Source organism: Bufo gargarizans, chromosome 6, assembly GCF_014858855.1.
Source record: "Bufo gargarizans isolate SCDJY-AF-19 chromosome 6, ASM1485885v1, whole genome shotgun sequence".
NCBI lineage: Eukaryota > Metazoa > Chordata > Amphibia > Anura > Bufonidae > Bufo > Bufo gargarizans.
Genome location: NC_058085.1, coordinates 88,782,104 through 88,804,433, shown reverse-complemented (window position 1 = coordinate 88,804,433; position 22,330 = coordinate 88,782,104). Strand labels below are relative to the sequence as shown.

Below are 22,330 nucleotides of genomic sequence, written 5' to 3'. Positions count from 1 at the left end.
ATTAAGAATGCTATTATTTTCCCTTCTAACCCTGTTATAAGGGAAAATAATAAAATCTACACAACACCTAACCCAAACCCGAACTTCTGTGAAGAAGTCCGGGTTCGGGTCTGGGTACCAAACATGCTGATTTTTCTTACACGCGTGCAAAACGCATTAAAACGCTTTGCACCCGCATGGAAAAATTTTCCTGCAACACACCCGCATCTTGTCTGGCCCTCACACGCGACGCCCGTATGAAAGAGGCCTTACTGCACTCACCACTCCCTGGTCTTTTGCCAGTGCCGCTCTGCACTGTGCCGTGAAGTCGCATAGCGATCAGGTCATAATGCAGGCCTACGTGCACTGCGTCTACGCCTGACGCTATATGCATTAAACAGAGGGAGATGGTCAGCACTGGATCTTTATGTGCGCCGGCACGGGAAGGAGCAAACTCCAGGAAACACTGTAACAAATTCCCAGCGGACGCTTGTTCTCTTCGGTGAGTATAGCAAGAGGCCTCTCTTCGCCTCCTGCATACAAATAAGCAATGCTGCGTTTCCATAATGAAAACGCGAATTTCTCCCCAATTTTGGGGAAAAAAGGTGCATCTTATAAAGCGAAAAATAGGGGGGCGGAGCCAACTGAGCATGGTGGAAGACGTGTGAGCTCTGAGCTCCTCACCATACCATCCGATCTAAAGCCTTTATACAGCCCTGACCGACATAAATATGGGCAAATCTAACAAGGAGAGAGGTGGAGAGGCCATGCAAGCGACAAAGTCAAGGAAATCGCATGGGGATCTGGAGAAATACCGCTACAAGAGGACGCTGTCTCCTGCTGCTAGAGGGAAGATGGCGGCGGCGGAGGTCGACGCTGCAACCCTGGACATAGATTCAGATGACGCAAGCTCCTGCGCTCCCTCAGATCTGCCTGACGAACCGGACCCCGCTCCGATCACCAGAGCTTTCCTGCAGAGGTCTCTACAGCAGTCTCTAGCCCAAGCCTTATCCCCCGTGCTGTCGGAGTTGGCGGTCATCAGAACGGAGGTAACCCATGTGGGGCAGAGGGTGGAAGCGCTGGAGGAATTTCAAGCGGCTGTAGTACAACACAGCACAGGCATACAAAGCCATGTGAAATCATTAGCCTCCCAGGTGGACAGTATTTTCCTCCACTTAGAGGATCAAGAGAATAGGGGGAGAAGGAAGAATGTAAGGATAAGAGGTGTTCCAGAATCGGTGGCGGCAGAAGCATTGCTGGACAGTGTTAAACAGATATTCGCCATACTTGTGGGAGCAGAGCGAGCTGAAAATATTATCATTGAAAGGGCGCACAGAGCGCTTAGGCCTAAGCCTGCTGCAAGTGAGCCGCCCAGAGATATCATTTGTGCTTTACTGAATTACCTCGACACATCTGCGGTTCTCAGAGCGGCAAGAGAGAGGGAAGAAGTTGCCTTTGAGGGGAACAGAATCCTGTTTTTTCAGGACCTGGCGGCAAGCACGCTAGCTAAAAGGAAGGCATTGAAACCCCTCACGGTTGTATTGAAAGAGAGGAGGCTGCCCCCAATCTCTTATTCTAAAAATGTAATTACACCACTGCGCTGTACGGCGCCTATAGGACTGGGAAGTCCTTTTATTCTGTTTATATGTGTGTTTTTTGTCTTTATGTCCTTTTATTTTATTTTCTTGAGTCGAGTCTTTAGGTTCGCTGACACTTATGAGAAGCTTGATCTAGATACCAAGTACTCCAGATATGACGCACATCACAATTTATTCACTTAATGTGAATGGAATGAACATTCCGCAGAAACGTAGCCAAGTTTACCACACACTTAGAAAAGAAAACCCAGATATAGTGTTTCTACAAGAAACACATTACAGACATGACCATGTCCCCAATATGTCCAGTAAACACTTTCCTGACTGGCACCATGCCACTCACTCTTCGGCATCTAGAGGTGTCTCTATTGGTTTTAGTAAGAATATCCCATTTCAGCTAACAGCGAAATTAATTGATCCCAGTGGCAGGTTTCTATTTATTAAGGGGAAGGTCGCGAACTCAATGATTACCTTCGCTGCCATATACGCTCCAAACAAGGGTCAAACTAAATGGCTGATGCAAGTTTTAGATTCTCTGAAAATGTTCTCTGAAGGGATTTTAGTACTAGGAGGGGATTTCAATCTTGTACTGGACCAGGTGATGGACTCCACATCTGCCAAGACCCAGTTATCGGGAAGACAGAAACGTAGATTGCAGATAACTCTGGCAGATATGGGCTTATCTGATGTGTGGAGGTTAGTTCACCCAGAGGAGAAGGACTTTACCTTTTTCTCTAAAGTGCACGGTTCCTACCAGCGCATTGATTATATATTCTTATCTAATACTGTTATTCCCATGGTTAGAGACGCCGCTATAGGGTCGATCACAATATTGGATCATGCCCCGGTGAGCCTGAAGTTAGTATTGAGCGGCATGCCCGCAAAGACCTGGTCATGGAGGCTCAATTCTACCCTTTTGGAGGAGAAAGAACATAAAGATAGGGTTAAGAAGGTAATCCTAGACTATTTTAGCTTAAATGAAACCCCTCAGATGTCATGTCCGATGTTGTGGGAGGCCCACAAAGCTGTAGTTAGGGGAGAGTTTATCAGTATAGGCGCCAAAGTTAAAAAACAAAGAACACAGTTGATTAACTCCCTGCTTTTGCAGATTTCCACACTGGAAAAGCTACATAAAAAGTCACAGACAATGGAAGTTCTAAATCAGCTAAAATCCCTAAGGTCTCAACTAAAAGACAAGTTGAACATTAGATCAGCTAAAATATTACAGGCTTTGCGTTTCAAATACTTCTCGCACGGGGATAAGAGCTCTAAATTGATGTCGAACCTGCTAAAGGCACAGAGGAATAAGTCCTTTATTCCAGTAATTAAATCTAAAGAAGGCCACAGATTGACGGCTACGCCAGCTATAGCGAAAGAATTCTGCAGGTTCTATACTTCTCTATACAATCTGGAAGGAGAAAGGGGTCCCGAAACTAGGGATAGTACGTTGCTGCAAAATAACATAGATGCATTCCTGAACTCTATTGATGTGCCTGCCTTGTCTGCCGGGGATAGAACAGATCTATTGAAGCCATTCACTGAGGAGGAGGTTGCCAAGGTTCTCACTAGCATTCCATCTGGGAAAAGTCCAGGACCAGATGGTTATCCTATAGTGTATTATAAGAAATTTGCGGAAATTCTGATCCCACATTTCACCAAGATGTGTAATTCCCTTCTTGGTGGCTCGGCCCTCCCCTCGCAGGCTCAGGAAGCGACTATCACTATCATTCACAAGGAAGGGAAAGATCCGGAAGAGTGTGGTAGCTATCGTCCAATCTCACTCCTCAACACAGATTTAAAATGGTGGGCTAAATTGCTAAGTCATCGTATAGCAGGTCTGTTGCCTGGTTTGGTGGGAGAGGAGCAAGTGGGGTTTGTGCCCGGCAGAGAAGGCAGGCACAATGTTAGCCGAGTGGTTAATGCAGTTTGCTATGCTAAAAAGAAAAATATGCCTTTAATATTGCTAGGGACAGACGCTGAAAAGGCTTTCGATAGGGTTGGTTGGCCTTTCATGCGGAGTACTTTATTGGCGTTTGGCTTCCCTGATACATTTGTCAGGGCAATTTTCTCCCTGTACTCAGCTCCCACAGCCCGTATTCTAGTCAATGGTTCATTGTCTGACCCCTTCATTATTAAGAACGGTACTAGGCAGGGATGTCCCCTCTCCCCTTCACTATTTATATTAGTTCTAGAAACACTTCTGCTGAAGTTCAGGCAAGATTCTAGTATCAGAGGAATTAAACTCAGAGGTGATATGCATAAAATGGCAGCATTTGCTGACGACTTGCTGCTAATGGTCACCAACCCTATCGAAGCAATGAAGCAAATTTTAGACACCTTTAAAGCCTTTGGAGAGATTTCCAATTTTAAAATCAACATGGAGAAGTCTGAAGCCATAGGAGTCTCGCTAACTCCTTCCCACATGAAAAAGATAAAGGGAATGACCCCATTTAAGTGGCCCTCCACTGCGATTAAATACTTGGGAGTTATGGTCCCAGCCAACCCTTCTCAGCTGTTCCGGCTTAATTACACTCCGTTATTAACAAAAGTGCAAACGTTTCTGAATAAATCCTCACTACCCAGAATTTCATGGATAGGAAGGAAAAACGTGTTGACCTCATACATCCTACCCCAAATACTGTATATGCTTCGCTCCCTCCCAATAACAATTCCCAGATCATTCCTGAACAGATTGAGATCTATTATGGGGAAATTCTTATGGGATAACAAAAAAGCTAGATTACCTCACTCTCTACTTATAAGGAGGAAAAGACAGGGGGGAATTTCACTGCCTGATATTTCCGCCTATGTTCAAGCTATCCATCTGGAAAGATGGTTGACTTTAGCTAGAACTGGGGATAACCCTCTACATGTACGCTTTGAAAGAGAGGTATTGGGGAAAAAATGTGCACACTTGCTATGGCACAAACCCCTAACATTAAACCCTCAGGAACTTATAAGTGTGATCACTAAAAGTACTATTAAAGAGTGCCAGAGGGTATCAGCGTTAAACCTAAGCAAAGGAGAGCTATCCCCTGTTACCCCTCTTAATATGTTGCCTTATGTCCTTTCAGACAGAGTTATAGAGGCCAATCCGGTGTGGGAATCTGTTTCAGAGCTCAAAGTAGGAGACCTTTTGAAAATACCTCTCATCACAGATATATTTGAATCTCTCAGGGGGGAGTCACCTAGAGTAGGATCAGATATTCAAAGATGGGACTTTGAAGTAACATGTAAGAAGTTCAAGTTATCAAAATACCACTCAAAGATAGACCCAACCTGGTTGGAGACGATGGTTCTACTGCCAAAATTGCCATCTAAATCTTTATCCTTAATTTACAGACAGATCTTAGAAAAAAGAGGAGACAGTCCGCCCACTTACCTTAAAGAATGGGAGAAGGAACTAGGGATAAGCCTTGATGAACCTGACAGAGCCTTTATTTTGTCACATTCACATGGCTTTTCCAGATGTGTTAGAGTGCAGGAGAACTCACTCAAAACCCTAACCAGATGGTACCGTACACCTGAATTCCTCCGGAAAATACACTTAACAAGTTCTAGTGAATGCTGGAGATGTAAGGAAGATGTGGGTAGCATTTCCCATATATGGTGGCATTGTCATAAAATTAGAAAGTTTTGGGACTCAGTAGAGGAGACTATAAACAAGATCTGCTCAGGAAACTTGTCACTTACTGCCCCCCTGGTTCTGTTGTGGAGGCCAGAGGGCAACTTTACTCCTAATAAAAACAATCTACAGACACATATGATAACAGCAGCCAAGTTATTGGTTCCAGCATTATGGAGAACTACTGAACCGCCTAGTATAGCCATGTGGTATGAGAAAATGGGTCACCTATGCAGAATGGAGGAATTAGCCAGTTGGGAGTCCCACAACAGACAGGGTTTTTTGGAAATTTGGCAACCTTGGTTGTCGCACATGACTAATCAACTGGAACAGAGATCTTGAGATATCGCCATCCAGAGAGTGTTTGGGGAGTGGAACTCTTGTCAACCCAGAGAGGAACAAAATTTTTTGTAAGAGTAGGTTCTGCCTCAACATGGGTCTCAATTTTAAGTCAATTTTAAGTCACAGCTTTTTGCGGAAGGAAAAAACAGGTTTATAATATAATATACTTTTTCGAGTACATAGATCTCAGATTGAGATTGATCAGGTCAGGAGAGTGAACCTTTTCGGCTCTTAGGTTTAGGTTTTTAGACTTGTCTTAAGGTTTAATTTTTTGTTAATGTCTACTATTATTATTATTATTTGTCGTCCATTAAGTGGGAAATCCATTGTATGGAATCTGCAATCTCGCATTACAGGATAATCTTGGTCTGCGTACCACTTGCTGTCTTGGATAGAGGTTATACTGGTGACTTGCACTAATTTGCCATGTAGACCAGTTGCACTGGTCATGCCTTTTTCCCAAATATTCAAAAAGTATATGCGATATTATGCTTTACTGTTGTATACTTTAATAAAAAGAGAATGTTTAAAAAAAAAATAAAGCGAAAAATATGGTAAGTGTAAAAGATGGTAAACAAATAAAAAATATGAAAAAAGGAATCTGTAAAAATCCAAGGCTATGGCCGCTTTCAGACACTCCGGACTCGCAGCGCAAGTATGCAACAGCTCCCGTCCTGACCTCCCAGCACTGCCGGGGTCTCATAGGATTATATTGATTTATGTAATCCTTAGCGTTCTGGAATGTATTGGATAACACTGACAGCCTTATGTCAGTGTTATCCAATACATTCCAGAACTAGCATTTACAAACCTAGAGTGCTTATTTCTCGCTCCTGGACACTTTGGGGAGCAATTTGTAATGGGTTTGTTGACTACTAGTCTGGATGTTTGGAGGTTACATCCCAAATCCTACATTTGGATTTTACGTTTCTTAGCATAAGGCTACATGCACACAACCGTATGTGTTTTGCGGTCCACAAATTGCGGATCCGCAAAAAAACGGATGACATCCGTATGCCATCCAATTAGTTTTTTTTTTTGGTGGATCCATTGTAACAATGCCTAAAACGGACAAGAGTAAGACATGTTATATTTTTTTTTGCAGGGCTACGGAACAGACATACGGATGCGGATAGCACACGGTGTGCTGACCGCATTATTTGAGGACCCATTGAAATGAATGGGTCTGCAGTCTATCCGCCAAAAAACGGAACGGACACGGAAACAAAATATGTTCCTGTGCATGAGGCCTAAGGCATCATGCATATGACTGTATTTCTCATCCCTGTGCTATCCGCATTTTTTGTGGATCACACACCTACCCATTCATTTCTGTGGGGCTGCATACATCCGTATTTTTTGCGGTTCCACGATTTATAGCATGTGCTCTATTCTGGTCCCTTTTGTGGCTGAGAATAGCTCTTTCTATTTATGGAATGCACATGGAAGTTGTCTGTATTTTGCGGATCCGTTGCATGCAGTCACGGCTGCGTGTATGAGGCATAAAGTGACGAAATAAAACTGGCAGGATATCAGGGATCTTAAACAAATCCGGTATCATAATGTACGCATTTCGTCTCACCTCAGTCACCATTTCTCGTGTCAGGTTGCTGGAATAGAATGCGTCCACCCCTTTTGTCGCTACTTCATGCAAAATGGCAGCCAGGTCGGGCCTTCTGACGAACGTTCCCGGTGTTAAAGGTAGTCCATGCGGGAAGAAAATATCTTGAAAAGTGGTTGATAGGTCATCTTCTTTCAAGTCACTGATAGCCTTAGCTGTCAAAATGTACATAGTTACACGTTAAGGCCTGTGCTTTGCTGATATGGAATTTTATCACAAATGTCCCCAAAAGACTGCGAAAGACACAATAAAGAGCGGGTTTATGGGAAAAGTTATTCCCCCCCCCCCCCCCCCCAAAAAAAAAAAAAAGTTATGTTCCACATTGCCAGAGGCATAAGCCACACATGGCTTGTTTTTTTTTTACCTTTGATGAGTAGTACATTTTATTGGTAGCTTTTGGGTATACATATAATTTATGGACCCATTTAAAAATTTTTTAGGGGTTAGAGGAATGGAAAGAACAGCAAGCCTGCCATTTTTTATGCAATGTGTCTTGCAGTATGACGAATACGTTATTTTTATTCTGTGGGTTGTTATGACTATGATGGTATTAAATATGTGGATTTTCATAACTAACTATTTTGAGATTTTTTTTTAACAAAGGTTTTTTAGAGAGGACGGTCATTTTCTTTTAAAGGGATTCTCTGCGTTTTTACTAAAATCCCTCTGTTTTCTAACCCGTGGAAGCAAGATTGTTTTAGCAGTACTTACCTAACGTGACAGCAGCACGGATGGCAGAATCGGCGGGGTAAGTACTGCTGAAACAATCTTACTTCCACAGGTTAAAAGGCAGAGGGATTTTAGTAAAAGTTCCCAAAATATGCTGCATCTGCATTTCCTGCGGACCCACTGACTTTAATGATTCCGTGGTCCATTTTGGAGCCAAGTTTAGGACATGTTCTATCTTTTTGTGAAACGGACGGAATGGATCATGTGCTTTCCACATCTGTATGTCCATTCCACAAAGAACATGTCCGCAAAATGTGGACCACGGACCCAGTGAAGTCAATGGGTCAGCAAAAAAAAAAATGCGGACAGCATTTGGACCGCATCCGTAATTTTGTGGGTGTGCAGTTTGCAGAATGCAAAATGGACATGGTTGTGTGCATGAGGCCTTACTTTGTGACAGTATTTTACACCAGTATTTTGGCGCAATTTTGGTGCCTAATGGGGCACGTCTCCTTGAGACTGGAATTAAGCCAACGTTTTCACCACTGGTGATTTTCGCTTCTAGAAGGACATCATGTAATGCAGTTATACTGTATGTGTACCGACTTACCTGCAGATGAATGTCCGCACCATCTATAAATCCACCTCGCCAACAATAATCTTATTTATGAGTGAAATGCTCAGAAGTCATAAACTGGCGAGTTTAAGCCAAACCCGTCCGACCAGTTCTGCCTGGCACCGAGTGTTGACAAAATCTTGGGATTTCATTTAATTAGTGTTTAGTTGGGTAAAGTAATATCAGTCCACAAGCCTTCAGTAATATTATGGGGAACATGCTTTTAAAGAGACAGAGTACCGAGTAGTGACTGACCTCTGCAAGCTACGAATACCTACTGGAGTTGAGCAGGGGTGGCATGTCTTAGGTTGCCTTGCCTAAGTCCCACCCTGTTTCACTACTTCCAGAAGCTGGCCCTAGCGAGTTCTCTTTCTCTAGGATATGCCTCTTTGCATATTATTTTTTCCATGGAGCATTACCACCAAGTCTCCATACATACCTGGTCTCCCTAAAGATGTTGTCCCACGAAAACAAAACAATTCTACATTTTTCAAGCAAACACCTGGATCTGAATACTTTTGTAATTGCATGTAATTAAAAATTCAGCATAGCCACTGAGTTTTTCAATAAACTCTATCTGTGTAGCGCCACCTGCTGTTTGTTCTTTTTCTTATTTCTCTGTCCACCTTGCTGAGGTGGACACACATAGTTCCATCCTTCAGCTGTCACCAGCCAGATCTACTGTTAGAAGCTGTGACAGTTACAGTTAGAGACATGTTCCCCTGATCTGCAGCAGAAAGGACACTCCCCTGAGAAAGGACACATCATGGGATAACCCCTTTAAGGAAAGCAAAAAAAAAACTCTCCTTAGCCACTAACACTAGCAGAGGAAAGGAAAGAAGGAGGGCAATTATATTTTTACATGGCTGATATAAGTGCTAGCTAGAGTTCCTTAAAAGGGTTATCTAGTCTTTACTAAATAATGGCCTATCACTAGGTCATTGGTGGAGGACTGACACCCGCATCCCTGCCGATCAGCTGTTTAGATGTACAGTCTAGTATCACAATTAGATGGTGCCCCCCAGTGTGACCAATAGGAAAATCTTCATGTAGTTCCCTTATCAAAATAAAAAAAAGACTTTCCTCCTAAGGTCTGCTGGTAACAAAGTGCCTTACCCAAGTCATGCGTGGTGTTAAATCCTCCACTGGCAACTTCCTTCACCTTAGATATGATATCCAACCATGGCAGCCTGCGGAAAATAGTTGATTGGTATGAAAAGTTGGTTGATATTAATTGGTACTGGCAGATCCAACTGCCCAGATCATGTACACATGGTTATATAACCGAGAATGAGTGAGTGCTAGCAGTGTACTGCAGGCTATAGCGAAGAGACAGACAGATGTAGATAGAAGGATAGATAGAGCAGACAGAAGGATAGATAGATAGATAGATAGATAGATAGAGCAGACAGAAGGATAGATAGATAGATAGAAGGCTAGACAGACAGATAGATATAGATAGATAGAATGTAGATAGATAGATATGAGATAGACAGAAGATAGCTAGATACATAGATAAATAGATAATATATACATAGATAGGGGGGAGATAGATAGATAGATAGGGGGAGATAGATAGATAGATAGATAGATAGATAGATAGATAGATAGAATGTAGATAGATAGAATGTAGATAGACTTACTTTCCATACATGCTGTGAGCTTTAGCCAACCCTTTTAACATCCCAGGGACACCGACCAGAATACCTGCCTAATAAACAGAGAGGAACATGACACACAGTGGCATAACTAGAAATGACTGGGCCCCACAGCAAATTTTTGAACAGGCCCCCGACCCCCAAACAACTTCTTTGCACCCCCCCATCTCCTGTGCATCCCCCACTTTTGCATCTAGTCAAGTTCTCGCCCGTCAGCCGCTCCGTCAGTTTCCTACAGCGTCTCTGTATACAATGTCATTGTACAATACTGTGGAGAGGGGCCCTGACAATAGAATCTTGTAGTCCTCCTCCTGGACGGGCCCCTTCTGAGGTCGGGCCCCATAGCAGCCGCTCCGTCAGTTTCCTACAGCGTCTCTGTATATAATGTCATTGTACAATACTGTGGAGAGGGGCCCTGACAATAGAATCTTGTAGTCCCCCTCCTGGACAGGCCCCTTCTGAGGTCGGGCCCCATAGCAGCCGCTCCGTCGGTTACCTACAGCGTCTCTGTATATAATGTCATTGTACAATACTGTGGAGAGGGGCCCTGACAATAGAATCTTGTAGTCCCCCTCCTGGACGGGCCCCTTCTGAGGTCGGGCCCCATAGCATTGCTACACCCCTGATGACACAGGAGTAGACATGTACAGGAGCGGATGCGCAGGTGATCTGACTCCAACTCTACATATATGTATTGATACTTAGATTGCTGTTGACAGATCCTGTCCTTTACACCTGGATCTCCCACATATATATGAGATACGCAGGCTCTCTCTCGGTGGATGTTTGGTGTGTGGCAGCCATTCCTCATCCTTCCCTACCAGCCATATCTTACCTTATGCCTACTGTACTGGAGGAGCTCATTGTGTAATTCAGATGGTGCCGTCTCCCGGAAATCAATGACTTCTGTCAGGTTGTTTCTGATGTCATGGACCAGCATCACCCCCCCCCTGATACAAAAAGACATGAGCAGACATACATCAGGGATGGCCAAAGACGGATCTCCACTAAACTATACGCACTTGTAGCGTCTACTATTTCTCTGTTAGTGTCTTCATCTTGAAGGGACTCTGTCACCTCCCAATCTGTTTCCATAGACACAGCGGTGGTTCCCCTGATTAGAGTGTTTTTGTTTTTTTTGTTGATCCGGGGATCCGTTCCCAAGTTAAGATACTTTTTATTAATATGCAAATTTGGCCTTTGGTGCAATGAGGTCATCACCATTGCTCTTGTGGCCCCCAAGCTGCTCCTTTCTGTGGTCAGCTCCCCCCTCGTTGCTTTGCCACGGCCTGAAAGGGAGGGCCCAACCACAGAAAGGAGCGGAGCTTGGATGCAACAAGAGCAATGGTGATGCCCTCATTGCACCAAAGGCCTAATTTAAATAGTTATAAAAAGTATCTCAACTCGGGAACGGATCCTCGGATCAACAAAAAAAAACTGCATTTTAATCAGGGGAACCACCGCTGTGTCAATGCAACCAGTTGGATGTAGACGTTGCTGATTCCCTTTAAACATTACCTAAATTGTAACATAAAAAAAAAAAACTAAACTAAACTAAATTGGAACATGTCAGCAGGTGCCCCATTCTGCTGCTTCCTGAACACCTCCATTGATAACAGCAGTAGTCGGTAGTATACGTTTCTTCACGTGTGGCAGTGTGATTGGCAGGGAAATAGTTATTAAGGCGGTATGTGAACCTGGCGTACTGGCATTTCAAGGGTGTTTATTCAGCTAATTGCCTAAATCTTCTATAAATGTCTCCATTGTGTTAAGGTAAAGTGATCCTAAAGTACGGTAATACCATACAAAATTGGCAGGCGACAGGGTTTAAATGCTGGGACAACTGTAATAGTGACCCGCTAAGTGATCAAGCCTCATTATTATCCCTTGACCTTCTCCTCTTTTCTTAAAGGGGTTGTCCAAAATGAAGAAACAGCACCACACTTGAAGCGGGTTCTTCTGGTATTGCAGCTCCACGCCATTCACTGAAATGGATGTAGCTGTAATATCTAACGCAACCCACAAAAACAACAACAAAAACACATTTTCTTCTTTTCTTGAACAACCCCTTTAATATTTATTATTAAATATTGCAAAATAATAAGTTATTCTGCACCCATACTTACCCCCCAATGCCTGACGTATGTGGATTTACAATCCCAAGACACAGGGATGTAGCAATGGCGGCATCTACAGAGCTCCCCCGCTTCTCCAACACTTCAATACCCAGAGCTGTACAATGGGAAGCATCGCTTACTACTGCCCCCTGGTGGAAGATCTAGAAGGAGCAAATATCAATCAATAATACATTTTTTTTAATTAACGATATGTATTCATGTGAATGTTTGTCTGTTGCAAAAAAGACTTAGGCTACTTTCACACTCGCGTTTGGTGCGGATCCGTCATGGATCTGCACAGGCGCATCCGTTCAGATAATACAACCGCATGCATCCGTTCAGAACGGATCCGGTTGTATTATCTTTAACATAGCCAAAACAGATCAGTTTTGAACACCATTGAAAGTCAATGGGGGGCGGATCCGTTTTCTATTGTGTCAATTTTCTATTGTGTCATTGTGTGCCAGGACGGGTCCGTTTGGCTCAGTTTCGTCAGATGGACACCAAAACGCTGCAAGCAGCGTTTTGGTGTCCGTCTCAAAAGCGGAATGGAGGCGGAATGGAGCCAAACTGATGCATCCTGAGCGGATCCTCATCCATTTAGAATGCATTAGGGCAAAACTGATCAGTTTTGGACCGCTGAGCCCTGAATGGATCTCACAAACGGAAACCAAAACGCCAGTGTGAAAGTAGCCATAAAGAGCATCCCTCAGCATGATCAACCCTATTAAACTAGGCCTATTGCCTGGTAGCGTTGATCATGCTGAGTAAAATTGCAGAGATATATTAATTTTTATATTTCAAGTCCTTATTTTAATGGAGCTCCCTTCTCTATGATCAACCCTACCAGGCACCATGCTTGGTTTGATAGGGTTGATCATTCTGACACGCTCTTTAAAAGGATTCTCCCACTGTAACAACCCATCGATAGGACCCACACCAATAATAAGAACTGGGGTTTCAAGTCCTTATTTTAATGGAGCTCCATTCTCTATGGGACTGACAGAGATAGTCGAGTACGGTGCTCAGCTATCTCCTGCAGTCCCATAGAGGATGAATTGATTTCCAGCGCACATCCGCAATGTCACTCAATTCAAGCTTAGCGGACTCAGCACCCTCATTTTCATCCTCAGTGTAGGTCCCAGTGATGAAAGCTTATTACGTCTCTTGTCAATAGGTGATAAGTTGTGACAACCCCTTTAAATGGAAACTGTGACCAGAAAATTCACAGCCACAATGTCTTGTAGAGCTAGATCAGTAAATATAGGGATACCTTTCACTTAAGAGATCCATTGCTTCATAAAAAGTTATTTAAATCCATATCCTTCTGGATATAAAGTAGTTAATCCATATGCAAATGAGCAGTTACAGTGGATATAAAAAGTCTACACACCCCTGTTAAAATGTCAGGTTTCTGTGCTGTAAAAAAAATGATACAAAGAAACCATTTCAGAACTTTTTCTACCTTTAATGTGACCTATAAACTGTACCACTCAAATGAAAAACAAACTGAAATCTTTTAGGAGAAAACAAAAACAAAAAAAAATGTGGTTGCATAAGTGTGCACACCCTCTTATAACTGGGGATGTAGCTGTGTTCAGAATTAAGCAATCACATTCACAATCATGTTAAATAGGAGTCAGCATACACCTCCCATCATTTAAAGTGCATCTGATTAACCCCAAATAAAGCTCTGCTGCTCTAGTTGGTCTTTCCATGGCAAAAGCCATGGTCCACAGAGAGCTTCCAAAACATCAGAGGGATCTCATTGTTAAAAGGTATCAGTCAGGAGAAGGTACAAAAGAATTTCCAAGGCATTAGATATACCATGGAACACAGTGAAGACATCATCATCAAGTAGAGAAAATATGGCACAACAGTGACATTACCAAGAACTGGACGTCCCTCCAAAATTGATGAAAAGACGAGAAGAAAACTGTTCTGGGAGGCTACCAAGAGGCCTACAGCAACATTAAAGGAGCTGCAGGAATATCTGGCAAGTACTAGCTGTGTGGTACATGTGACAACAATCTCCCGTTTTCTTCATATGTCTGGGCTATGGGGTAGAGTGGGCAAGGCCAAAGCCTTTTCTTACGAAGAAAAACATCCAAGCCAGGCTACATTTTGCAAAAACACATCTGAAGTCTCCCAAAAGCATGTGGGAAAAGGTGTTATGGTCTGATGAAACCAAAGTTGAACTTTTTGGCCATAATTCCAAAAGATATGTTTGGCACAAAAACAACACTGCACATCACCAAAAGAACACCATACCCACAGTGAAGCATGGTGGTGGCAGCATCATGCTTTGGGGCTGGTTTTCCTCAGCTGGAACTGGGGCCTTAGTTAAGCTAGAGGAAATTATGAACAGTTCCAAATACCAGTCAATATTGGCACAAAACTTTCAGGATTCTGCTAGAAAGCTGAACATGTAGAGGAACTTCATCTTTTAGCATGACAACGACTCAAAGCATACATCCAAATCAACAAAGGAATGGCTTCACCAGACAAAGATTAAAGTTTTGGAATGGCCCAGCCAGAGGCCAGACCTGAATCCGATTGAAAATCTGTGGGGTGATCTGAAGAGGGCTGTGCACAGGAGATGCCCTCGCAATCTGACAGATTTGGAGTGTTTGTGCAAAGAAGAGTGGGCAAATCTTGCCAAGTCAAAATGTGCCATGCTGATAGACTCATACCCAAAAAGACTGACTGCTGTAATACAATCAAAAGGTGCTTTAACAAAGTATTAGTTTAAGGGTGTGCACACTTATGCAACCATATTATTTATTTTTTATCTTTTTTTCTTCCCTCTACCTAAAAGATTTCAGTTTGTTTTTCAATTGAGTTGTACAGTTTATAGGTCACATTAATGGTGGAAAAAGTTCTGAAATGATTTATCTTAGTCTCATTTTTTTACATCACAGAAACCTGACATTTTAACAGGGGTGTGTAGACTTTTAATATCCACTGTAAGTGCACCAAGGGCAGTGCTAATTCACTCCACGCACCCTTGCTCCTCCTGCTTCCTCTGCCAGCCCCTTCTTCTTCAACTTGATTGACAAGGCCAATCAAGAAGATGAGGGAGGGACTGGTAGAGGGAGCAGAAGAAGACGCAATGGTGCACAGAGTGTATTAGCACCGCCCTTGGTGCACTTAACTGCTCATTTGCATATGGATTAAGTACTTTATATCCAGAAGGAAACAGCGGATCGCTAAGTAAAAAGGTATCATTACATTCAGCTGGTCTAGCTCTACAAGGTATTGTGCCTGATTTATCAGTGTAGACTCCCTTTAAAGTGATTGAAGTGAATGAAGATGAGCTGCAATACCAGACACAGCCTCATGACATAAGTGGCGCTGTTTCTGGAGAAAAGGCAATAAGGAAAGGAATTATATTTAAAAAGAACTTGCTCCCACATGGCATGTTCGTTGCAGCATGTTCATCAGCATTCTGTCACATTTTCATTAGTAACTCCTGCCCACTGTACACAATTGCTCATACTATTTTGCCCCATGAAGTGCCCATTATTGACCATGAGAGAGAGAACCTCATTCTAAAGTACAGGATAATACAGTCAAGCATAATAAAAACTCTGATTTCTAATCGACCTTCTCACCTGAGGATCCCCGAAATATATCTGCATAATGAGCGCTATAGTGACGCCCAGAGCGAATGTGATACAAGCGGTTATGATGACAGTGAGACCATCCTGTCGGCAGCTGCAGTCTGAGCTGAAAGGGTCCTTGACAGTCTCTCTGAGGGGTGAGGCGTCCTGGCTTCCCATTTCGGAGGATGAAGATGGGAGTCGCTGCAGACGGGCTGATTTGAGGAAGGCGTCTGGGTCTGTGGAAACAAAAACATCAAAACTTATAAAAACGTCATGAATGCTTACCCTTTACCACTTACTCAATACCTTCTGCCTAGTACATGACTATTACTATAGAATTGAGTACTTTTTTACCTAAAGACTTTAAAATAGGCAGCGTAAATTATAACTGGAGTTCTTTGTCTCAGGTGGATGTAGTGGAAGTTGTGACTTTCTGGATCCTAGGACAGTTCTAGTAAAGATGTTGGTTTCTGGGTCTCGGGGTAACGACAGTGTCAGTGATGATGTGGAGCTCTGTTCTTCAAGAAGCTATGGATTATATTGATGTTCTGAAGTTCATCTTCTCAGGAAGATCTGGAATTAGTGATGATCTGGATATTTTGTGGTCTGGTTAAATATTATTAATCATATGGAGTTCTTCACATCCGGATGATTGTATTTGTGAAGTGGAGCTCTCCATCCAAGAAAAATACTAGTGATGAAATGAGGTTCTTCTCTCCCAGAACCACATTAGTGATGATAGGGAGTCTGGCATACCCTGCTACTGATTTGGTTTTGGCATACCAGGGTGATGATATCGATGCAGTAGAGTTTTACTCTTGATGTTCGACTATGAATTCATCTTGAGATTTGAGGTGACGTGATAAATGTCCTCCTTGTACCTGATGAGGGGACCAACTGTGACCTTCTGTGGATGCTTCCCTCCCTATACTCCATCTGTTGAAGATTAAAACTAGAGGCTGAGGTCCTAGGATTAGCAAATGTGTTTGAGAGCTATCAGGTTTCTATAGTAAGTCCCTAAGTTTAACTCTTTAGTATTGTATTGTACTTCTTACGAAGTATGTATTATTATATAAAACATCCAGTAAACTGATTTTTAGTTCTTGCTTGATTCTGAGGCCCCTAAAACACGCGTGAGTGGTCCCCAACTAACTTAGTCTACAGTGATTTCCTCAAATTTCACACCATGCAGGAATGTAAAGTTTCCTAATTGTGAATGTTAACTGGTTGTAACCCATTGGGAAATAGTTGGTAAAAAAGCTGGCATGGAAATGTGAGTAGACCAGAATTCACAGGATTAGACAGATTTCTTATTATATGCAGAACAGTGTGTTTCTGTACAGTATTATGTATTATATGCAGAACAGTGTGTATCTGTACAGTATTATGTATTGTATCTAAAACAGTGTGTATCTGTACAGTATGATGTATTATATGCAGAACAGTGTGTATCTGTACAGTATTATGTATTGTATCTAAAACAGTGTGTATCTGTACAGTATTATGTATTATATGCAGAACAGTGTGTATCTGTACAGTATTATGTATTGTATCTAAAACAGTGTGTATCTGTACAGTATTATGTATTGTATCTAAAACAGTGTGTATCTGTACAGTATTATGTCTAGGTTTATACTGATCGATAGAGATGAGCGAATTTCATATTTTGAAATTCGTTCACGCTTCGTTTACTGGTAAAAGGTGAATTGCGTTATGGATTCCGTTACCACCTTTAGAGGCATTCCGTTATTCATTCCGTAATAATAGAAGTCTATGGGCTACAAAATGGATCCGTTCCGTTTCCGTTATGCAAGGGAGTCCTCTCCTGCACCTTTTACCAGTAAACAAAGCGTGAACGAACCTGAAATTCGCTCATCTCTACTGTTCGACATATAATAATGTACAGATACAAACTACAGTCAAGTCCACAAATATTGGGACATCGACACAATTGTAACATGTTTGGCTCTATACATCACCACAATGGATTTGAAATTAAACGAACAAGATGTGCTTTAACTGCAGAACGTCAGCTTTAATTTGAGGGTATTTACATCCAAATCAGGTGAACGGTGTAGGAATTACAACAGTTTGCATATGTGCCTCCCACTTGTTAAGGAACTAAAAGTAATAGGACAATTGGCTTCTCAGCTGTTCCATAGCCAGGTGTGTGTTATTCCCTCATTATCCCAAATATAATGAGCAGATAAAAGGTCCAGAGTTTATTTCAAGTGTGCTATGTGCATTTGGAATCTGTTGCTGTCAACTCTCAAGATGAGATCCAAAAAGCTTTTACTATCAGTGAAGCAAGCCATCATTAGGCCTAAAAAACAAAACAAACCCATCAGAGAGATGGCAAAAACATTAGGCGTGGCCAAAACAACTGTTTGGAACATTCTTAAAAAGAAGGAACACACCGTTGAACTCAGCAACACCAAAAGACCCGGAAGACCACAGAAAACAACTGTGGTGGATGACAGAAGAATTCTTTCCTTGGTGAAGAAAATACCCTTCACAACTTGCTCCCACATGGCAGGTTCGTTGCAGCATGTTCATCAGCATTCTGTCACATTCTCATTAGTAACTCCTGCCCACTGTACACAATTGCTCATACTATTTTGCCCAGGGGTCAAGTCCTGGGAAAAAAAGTGTGGGAACTCACCCAAGATCCACTGCAACCCCCCCCCCCCCCCCCCCTCCAAAAAAAAAAAAAAAGCACAGAAAATCTAGCACGCTGTAATTTGTGTAGCTGCGGACTGAGCCAAATATACACATTGTGATCAAAACACAATATCATAGTGCCATCCTCTCCCCCTGTCCCCTAATGTGCCAGTATCAAGTTCCTCTCTCCTACCCCCTTCATGTGCCAGTATCATGGCGCCAATAGCCCGCCTCCCCCGTGGCAGTAAAGTAACAGTCCGGTATTTAAAAAAAAAAAAAAAAAAACACTTTTAGAAAAGTTTGTCATGGGATTCGAACTCATGACCCCTACACATCAGAGGCAAGGAGGCTATGAAAGCTGTCTAGCTAATAACTTAAAAAAATATATATAAGACTTCTACTGTAGGTAACTTTGCCCACTGTGTATGGATGTAGCAGAGCTGGGTGTGTTGGGGCAGCTGTCATGTGTATGGTTGTACACTAGGTATCAGTACACTAGGTATAAGTAGAAGTCTTATATTTTATTTTTTTTAAGCAACTACCTAGACAGCATTCATGGCTGTGAGGGTAAATGCCTTGCCTCTGATGTGTAGAGGTTGTGAGTTCGAATCCCAGGGACAAACTTTTCTTAAAGACATTCTAAATGATCTCAGCTGACTGAACATACTCGCAGCGTATTAGGCCGACAGAAGAAGTGAAGGAGATGATGTCAGTAGGGGGCGGGGCGCCATGAGAGGAGTCACAGACAGCAGCAGCACCGCACAGACAGCTGTGAAGCCGCTTAGCCTGCCCTGCACAGTGCGCTTCACCCCCTGATTTCAGCCGCGTTCTCCTGACTTGAGGCTTGAAAGGGAACGGCGTTCCTGCCATGAAAAAAGTGCAGGAACGCCGTTCCCCCTCCACTCGACCCCTGATTTTGCCCCATGAAGTGCCCATTATTGACCATGAGAGAGAGAACCTCATTCTAAAGTACAGGATAATACAGTCAAGCACAATAAAAACTCTGATTTCTAATCGACCTTCTCACCTGAGGATCCCCGAAATATATCTGCATTATGAGCGCTATAGTGACGCCTTGGTGAAGAAAATACCCTTCACAACAGTTGGCCAGATCAAGAACACTCTCCAGGAGGTAGGTGTATGTGTGTCAAAGTCAACAATCAAGAGAAGACTTCACCAGATTGAATACAGAGGGTTCACCACAAGATGTAAACCATTGGTGAGCCTCACAAACAGGAAGGCCAGATTAGAGTTTGCCAAACGACATCTAAAAAAGCCTTCACAGTTCTGGAACAACATCCTATGGACAGATGAGACCAAGATCAACTTGTTCCAGAGTGATGGGAAGAGAAGAGTGTGGACAAGGAAAGGAACTGCTCATGATCCTAAGCACACCACCTCATCAGTGAAGCATGGTGGTGGTAGTGTCATGGCGTGGGCATGTATAGCTGCCAATGGAACTGGTTCTCTTGTATTTATTGATGATGTGACTGCTGACAAAAGCAGAAGGATGAATTCTGAAGTGTTTCAGGCAATATTATCTGCTCATATTCATCCAAATGCTTCAGAACTCATTGGATGGCGCTTCACAGTGCAGATGGACAATGACCCAAAGCATATTGCAAAAGCAACCAAAGAGTTTTTTAAGGGATAGAAGTGGAATGTTATGCAATGGCCAAGTCAATCACCTGACCTGAATCCGATTGAGCATGCATTTCACTTGCTGAAGACAAAACTGAAGGGAAAATGCCCCAAGAACAAGTAGGAACTGAAGACAGTTGCAGTAGAGGCCTGGCAGAGCATCACCAGGGATGAAACCCAGCGTCTGGTGATGTCTATGCGTTCCAGACTTCAGGCTGTAATTGACTGCAAAGGATTTGCAACCAAGTATTAAAAAGTGAAAGTTTGATTTATGATTATTATTCTGTCCCATTACTTTTGGTCCCATAACAAGTGGGAGGCACATATGCAAACTGTTGTAATTCCTACACCGTTCACCTGATTTGGATGTAAATGCCCTCAAATTAAAGCTGACAGTCTGCAGTTAAAGCACATCTTGTTTGTTTCATTTCAAATCCATTGTGGTGCTGTATAGAGCCCAAAATGTTAGAATTGTGTCGATGTCACAATATTTATGGACCTGACTGTATATCCTGGATATAATACTTTACAGAATTATATGCAGAACATGATCTATACTTGTACAGTTTTCTATCTAGAACAGGCATGCTCAACCTGCGGCCCTCCAGCTGTTGTAAAATTACAACTCCCACAATGCCCTGCTGTAGGCTGATAGCTGTAGAATGTTCGGGCATGCTGGGAGTTGCAGTTTTGCAACAGCTGGAGGGCCGCAGGTTGAGCATGTCTGATCTAGAACATTATGAACCTGTAGAGTAATATATGCATAACATGGTGTGCACCTGTACAGTCAGGGGCGGATTAAGTGCATGATAGGCCCGGGGCTGTCTAACCAACTTGGGCCCCCCCCCCATTTTAGTTTATATATTTTTTTGTATGAAGAGGCTGCGGTGCTTCATGAGCACCACAGTCTCTTCTTAGGCCATATGACATCTTCAGACAAAAAAAAAATACCCCAAATTAGGTCCTAAACTGAAAAATGTGGTCGCCAAATTTAAAATACATATAATTATAATAAAAAAGACATGGAGGAGAATACAGCACGACATACCTCTTACATCCAGTGACATCTCCTGTCATGTAGACCTTCTCTTTCCTCTTCTCCTCTGTTTGACCCAGACCACCATGGCAAATTCTTTCAGCCGCATCTCGTCTCTACAGTTTATAACACAGACACGTTAGATTTCTCAATTTTTCCATCAACCTCCTCATCCTGGTGTCCCCACAGTGTCATCCTGCTGCCACTCCCAATACTGTGCCCGTTTTGCTCCCCAATGTCCAAGGTACTATACTGCTTAAAAAATAGTGACCCTAATAGACATAATTGGAGTCATTTATCAAACTGGTGTAAAGTAAAACTGGATTTCCAAAAGACCTGTCAAATATGAAAGGTGGAATCTGATTGGCTGCTATGGGCAACTAAGCCAGTTCTGCGTTACCCCAGTTTGATAAATTACCCCAAATGTTCCTATAGTGTCCACAGCAGCTATAATGTCCCCTAGAGTGCCCCCAGTAATAATACCACCCTCTATTGTGCTCCAGGCAATAATCCCTGTATAGTGTCCCCAAAAATAATAGAATTGCCCCTACAGTGCCTCCCCAATAGCAACACCCCCATATAGTAATTTCCACCACACTGCCCCCACATAGTAGTTTGCCCCCACACAGTAATTTCCCCTACATAGTAATTTGCCCCACACTGCCCCTACATAGTAATTTCCACCACACTGCCCCCACATAGTAATTTCTCCCACATAGCAATTCCCCCACACTGTCCCCACATAGAAATTACCCCACACTGCCCCCACATAGCAATTTCCCCCACAATGCCCCCACATAGTAATTTGCCCCTACACAGTAATTTCCACCACACTGCCCCCACACTGTCCCCACATAGCAATTTCCCCACATAGAAATGACCCCACACTGCCCCCACATAGAAATGACCCCACACTGCCCCCACACAATAGTTTCCCCCACATAGTAATTTGTCCCCACATAGAAATTACCCCACACTGCCCCCACATAGCAATTTCCCCCACACAATAGTTTCCACCACACTGCCCCATATAGTAATTTGCCCCCACATAGTAGTCCCTCCCATAATAATTTGGCCCCACACAGCAATTTTCCCCCACATAGTAGTCCCTCCCATAATAATTTGCCCCCACATAGTAGTCCCTCCCATAATAATTTAGCCC

At 42.9% G+C, this 22,330-nt stretch overlaps 1 protein-coding gene across 1 annotated transcript in view; it reads right to left on the bottom strand.

Annotated features, from left to right (window-relative positions):
• Positions 1 to 22,330, bottom strand: part of GGT7 (gamma-glutamyltransferase 7) — a 67,368-nt gene that overhangs the window by 15,800 nt on the left and 29,238 nt on the right. The window contains exons 2-7 of the mRNA XM_044297881.1: positions 15,840 to 16,066; positions 12,235 to 12,386; positions 10,944 to 11,058; positions 10,094 to 10,161; positions 9,567 to 9,640; positions 7,127 to 7,320 (exon numbers count right to left, since the gene is read on the bottom strand). Of these exons, the coding sequence (XP_044153816.1) occupies positions 7,127 to 7,320; positions 9,567 to 9,640; positions 10,094 to 10,161; positions 10,944 to 11,058; positions 12,235 to 12,386; positions 15,840 to 16,066 (830 nt within the window). The remainder of the gene's footprint in view (positions 1 to 7,126; positions 7,321 to 9,566; positions 9,641 to 10,093; positions 10,162 to 10,943; positions 11,059 to 12,234; positions 12,387 to 15,839; positions 16,067 to 22,330) is intronic.